At 35.2% G+C, this 5,342-nt stretch overlaps 1 protein-coding gene across 1 annotated transcript; it reads left to right on the top strand.

Annotated features, from left to right (window-relative positions):
* Positions 1-1,195: 1,195 nt before the first annotated feature.
* LOC149556652 (uncharacterized) lies at positions 1,196-2,401 on the top strand. Its single transcript, XM_089785899.1, has one exon. The coding sequence runs from the start codon at positions 1,283-1,285 to the stop codon at positions 2,042-2,044; it is 762 nt and encodes a 253-aa protein (XP_089642025.1). The 5' UTR covers positions 1,196-1,282; the 3' UTR covers positions 2,045-2,401.
* The last annotated feature ends 2,941 nt before the right edge of the window (positions 2,402-5,342 follow it).

Below are 5,342 nucleotides of genomic sequence, written 5' to 3'. Positions count from 1 at the left end.
ATTATGAGGTATAAAAAGAAATTCATATTGTAAGAGAGAATAATGTTGTGATACTGTTATGAGGTTTAACTGTGTAGTTTTTGAGTCAAAATTATTGATCCATATTTCATGAGCAGTGATTCAATATGAATCCATCTCTCACGAGAATAAATAGAACACTCTAGGTGATTCCCGAGAGGTCACCCATCGAGTAGTCTAACTTGAGCGCGTTTAAACACACACACCTTGCAAAACCTTCACCAAGTGTACAAATATTCGTATTAATAAGTATGTGAAAATGAAAGAAACTCTTTATTTAAAGATATTCAAGTTGACGTAATACTGAAATAGATGATCTCTGGAAAAATCTACATCCTTGACGATCACCTTGATAGAAATATCAGTATATAAAAATGATGCTTTTCTGTAATGATCTATGCATTCAGAGACAAAGCCCAAGTATATATTGACTTGTAAGCATCGATCAAAACATCCGGCGATCTTTAGTAAATCTTGCCCCTCTCCTTTATTATTATTACCAACATTCTCTTCTTCCGCATGGATTTTTATCGGCTGGAAGCTCTACATTGCGTTCGTTTGTACGGTCATAAAGCCTTTTCTCCAAAAATACATCTTGCGTATATCTGTCCTCCAATCATGGGCCAAACAGTTGAGTGCTTCTACTTCTCCCTTATCAATACATGGTTGCAAAACTCTGTCTTGCATTAAATGCCAAGCGCGGCAAACAGTTTTCGAATTTGATATCTTCCCGACCGCTGGCAGCTGACGAGCTTAGCCCGTGACGGTTAAGCCCGGCCGAAACGGACTGCAACTCCAGCTCATCTCCTCCAGGGCGGCCAAATGAATTGTTCGAAAAAACAACCAGAATGTGTATGGCAATTCAAAAATAGAAAGCCCGGGAAACGCAATTGGCGGGAGCCCAAACAGAACTCAATAAATTCTGTGGCGTCCACAACTGAAGAAGGTGTTGATAGCTTCGGGTGCATTTCCACCAAATTCAATCACATGCCAAATACTGAACGTGATCAGTCCCAGTGCCATTAAAGTAGCAAGTTTCTAAATATAGAACGGATGAAAAATAGCTTGGAGATTACAGACTTAGTCAAATGACACTTGGCATTCCTAACTGAAACTCGTATGATTTTGTATTAATGGCCGGATCAATCCACATTACTTATATCCCCCACCAGTGGAAAGGAAAAGAAAAGAAAAGAAAAGCTCCCCAAAAAAAAATCAAATCAATCCCACTTTTTTTTCCTCTTCCGTTTCGTTTGTCTACACTATGAACGACGGGGAGGGAGATCTTGACTCCCTGCGCCTCACGCTCTCGCCCCCCGGACAGAATTCCAACAACGCCTCTTCCTCTGCCTCTGCTTCTGCTTCTGCTTCGTCTTCGTCTCCTGCCATTGAAAATCCCTGGTCCACCCATAACGCCAGTCCTGGCGTTAACGACAGTCCTGGCGCTACAGGAGCTCGGGGCAGGGGCAGCCTGCCCGCCGCTGCCCGGAGCCGGCGTGCGGGCGTGGGGGCGCTGACCGGGACACCGAGCCGGGCAAAGGAGGAGCGAATCGTGCCGCCGTATCCGTGGGCGACCGAGCGGCGGGCAGTTGTGCACTCGCTGGAGTACTTGCTGAGCCAGGGGATTCTCGCCATTCGTGGGGATTTGGTCTGCAAGCGGTGCGACGGGAAGGAGAGTAGGGAAGTGGATTTGCAGGGGGGATTTCTCGGGCTGAGCTCGTTTTTCTTGGGCAGCAAGGACACCATGCATGACCGGGCACCCAAGGTCTGGATGGTGCCCAGACTTCTCGATTGCGGGCTGTGCCATCAGTCGGATTGTGTGAAGCCCGTGATTGACGACAAGAAGAGGAGAATTAACTGGCTGTTTCTCTTGCTCACGCAGACGTTGGGGCTCTGTACGCTTGACCAGCTAAAGTACTTTTGCAAGCACACGAAGAAGCACAGGACCGGGGCTAAGGACCGTGTGCTTTATCTTACTTACGTCGGCCTTCTTAAACAGCTCAATCCCTCTGGCCCTTACGAGTAGATAGAAAAAGTTTCAATCTTTTTCTTTCGCATTCCCTTTTTTTAGAAAAAGTTTGAATCTTTTTCTTTCTTTTTGCATTTTTCCTGCCCACTGACCGTATCTTCCACTTTTTCTTCAGTACCAGTTTAGAAAATTTGTTTGCTGATGATGGGTACATTTTTGCCTCTTATCAGTTTCTCGTGTTTGCTTTCAAATTCACATTTTTTTTAATGGTTCGCCCCTTCTTAGACTTAGTCTCTTTTCAATTCTCGGTAGAGATATTGATTATGAATTCTGTACGCCTACAAAATTTGAACTTCCTTATTTGTACAATAAACTTGTTAATGTAAAGAAAAGATGGCGGAGCTCTGAGTTTTATCGTGTGCGATTATCGGTGTTTTCGTTTGACGGGTTTCTTTTTAGTGCCCAGTGTGGCATTTCTGGGCTCATAATGTGACTGGAATTCAGTCAAAATTCCTCGTTCAAAGCCATGAATGCTGCTCTTTCGTAATGTAGGTGGTAGTTTAGGGAACCGCTTTAACTTAGTTGAAGTAATTTTATAATGTATGATGTTTTAACTTAGTTGAAGTAATTTTGGTGGACTTTAATTTCTTTCTTTTTTTTAAAGAAATTTAATAGTAATAATTATATGGAAGCTTTGGCCATCTTATTTATTATTTATTGTGGACAATGTTGTATATGTGGTTGGCAGAGGATTGTTTAAAGAGACTTATTTTTGGTAGTTGTGAATTTTTAAATTAAGTAGTTTTAAGATGTTAGTTGGAACTTGGAGTGAGTAGTGATGTTTACAGTCGAAGGTCTAGTGACTATGCCATATCATACACATTCTTATAGAGTGCAATGGTGTGGCTAGTTGTCCTACTAAATGAATTGAAGTTTACATGAACTGGAATATTGTTGATAAATGGCAGAGGATTGTTTAACAAATTGATTCTAATGGTATTTGTGAATTTGTTAACTGAGGAGTATTAAGATGTTAGTTGGCTATTGGAGTGAGTAATTAGTGTGTGATGTTTACTGTCGGAATTATGTAGGACTAGCAACTCTGTCATTTTTACCCATGTTATTAGAGAGTGGAATGGTGTTGCTAGTTGTCTTATTAAATGAATATAAGTTCTCATGAACTAGAATATAGTTGATAAATTGTCTTTATATCATCCACGTCTTTAATTAACTTGTTGATTATCTCCTCATGATTCAATAATATTTTTTTAAAATTCTTTTTTAAGTTAAAAAACCTAAAAAATATCAAACTATTTTACTATTATTATTATTGTTATTTATGTCATATAAAATTCTCTATTGAATAATTTTTCAATTTTAAGATTATAAAGTGTGCTAGTATTGTTGAAATTATTCATGTTCATATTTCTAAATTGTTAGAGTTTATGAATTCAATAATGTTTATGATTTGTTTTAAAATTAATATAGTGGATTGTCATTATGATGAGCTAACAGAGAGTATAATCTATTATCATAATGAGGAAACAATATGTAGGTTCCCATAGATCTCTGTGTTTTGTTTTGATGCAATCAAAAGTTGGGAACAAATTGCTTTCAAATTATCTTAATTAGGTGACAAGATATAGTAAAGGAGTTCAATAACCCCTCGTAAATTAATCTCCCAAACAACACGTGTCATGTTATCTAGAAAGAGGAGTGCCAATTATGAAAACAAAGTTTGTTAACAAGATACTAAATGTGAATAGCCATGGATTGCATGTAGATAGATTCAACAACCTTAGAATCTTATTCTTCAGTTGAGATTAAAAGGTGGCTAAATTGAAGGCCCGTGTCCCTCTCATACCCTCTAAATTTTGATACTTTCTAGAGCTCCATCAAAATTTATTTGTTTCTCCTATCTTTAGGTTGTACTAAAAACAAGAGATAAACATTAAATGCCAAATGTTGTTTATGGTTATATTCAAAATAAATTGAGCACGAGTTCACACTCATGAGTTGGAATAAGGTAAGTAAATGAATTGGTCATTTAGTTTAAAACAACTTATTAATGCTTTAAAAAAAATAGGAGTACAGAGGAAAAAAAGAAATTAATGTTAAAAAAATGTTAGAATAAGAAATCTTGTTATCAAAATGCTAAATATGAATTGAGTATCAACTATATTTTGGAGACATTGTATTTTAGAGAGATTGGAGTCTTATAATTTCAATTGTTTGGTTGAGATCAAAAATTAGATTTTAAAATTATAATGTCGAATTTTAAAGAGTTTATAATAGTAAGAATTGTTTATTTTTGGGATTAATTTTCTTTATAATAAGAGAATGAAGAGAGATTGATTTATTGTTGATAGTCTATTACTTGGTTTTCTTTATTTTTATTCTTTAAATTATCAAAAAAAAATTGAGCCATTAAATTTATGAGATTGTAAATACAATTTTTATTATTATATATATATTCCCGCTTATTTTATATAATTTTTTCTAATATTTTTGTAATAATAACACAAAATTGAAGTATCAAAAAAATGTTATACATTTGTAATTTTTAAATATTATAATTTTTTATTTTTCAATTAAGTATAAGGTAGATAATAGCATTACAAGAGTTTGTGAGTGGGATCACTAAATCAAAATAGTAGGCTTTCTAAAATGACAATAGCTAATAGTGCCAGTGTGAAAGATTAGTATAAAAAATCCATATGAATGGCTAAATGAGATTGTCATTATAGTGTCATAATATTCTAACAAGTCAATGCATGCATACATGATAAGGCCTTAGATAGGATATCCAGTGCCTACTCCATAATTTACTTTTTAGTTCATATTGTCAAAATCTTTTAAGCCATTTTTATTTGTGTGTGTGTGTTGGTCATTTCAATGATATTGGATATTACTGATATATGACATTATATTGTGATTTGATTTATATCATAATTTATTGGATAGTATGAAATATCATGCATTGATGATTATGCATCCATTGTTATTTCTACATGATGATGAGGCTCTGTGTGTGTGTGCGCGCGTGCACATATATATATATATATATATATATATATATATATATATATATATATATATATATATATATATATATATATATATATATATATATATGCTCATCTTTTATGCATGTTTTTAGGTATCGGATATCAATTTTCCTAAATTGTTAGGATGAGCATTCCCTATCACAATATCTCAATAGTAAGACGAGAGTTAGTAGACAAACTCAAATCCTATCCTAAGCCATCATTGCCTTGAAATATGAACAAGTACCTGATTAGCTACCTATTTGAATTTCTCAATGTGACATGAATTTGCAAAACTAACCTTGAAC

The sequence above is a fragment of the Cupressus sempervirens genome, chromosome 5 (assembly GCF_028749045.1).
Source record: "Cupressus sempervirens isolate cs-2001-9-10 chromosome 5, ASM2874904v1, whole genome shotgun sequence".
NCBI classification, from domain to species: domain Eukaryota; kingdom Viridiplantae; phylum Streptophyta; class Pinopsida; order Cupressales; family Cupressaceae; genus Cupressus; species Cupressus sempervirens.
The sequence above is the reverse complement of the archived record's forward strand: the minus strand, read 5'-3'. Positions and strand labels throughout refer to the sequence as shown.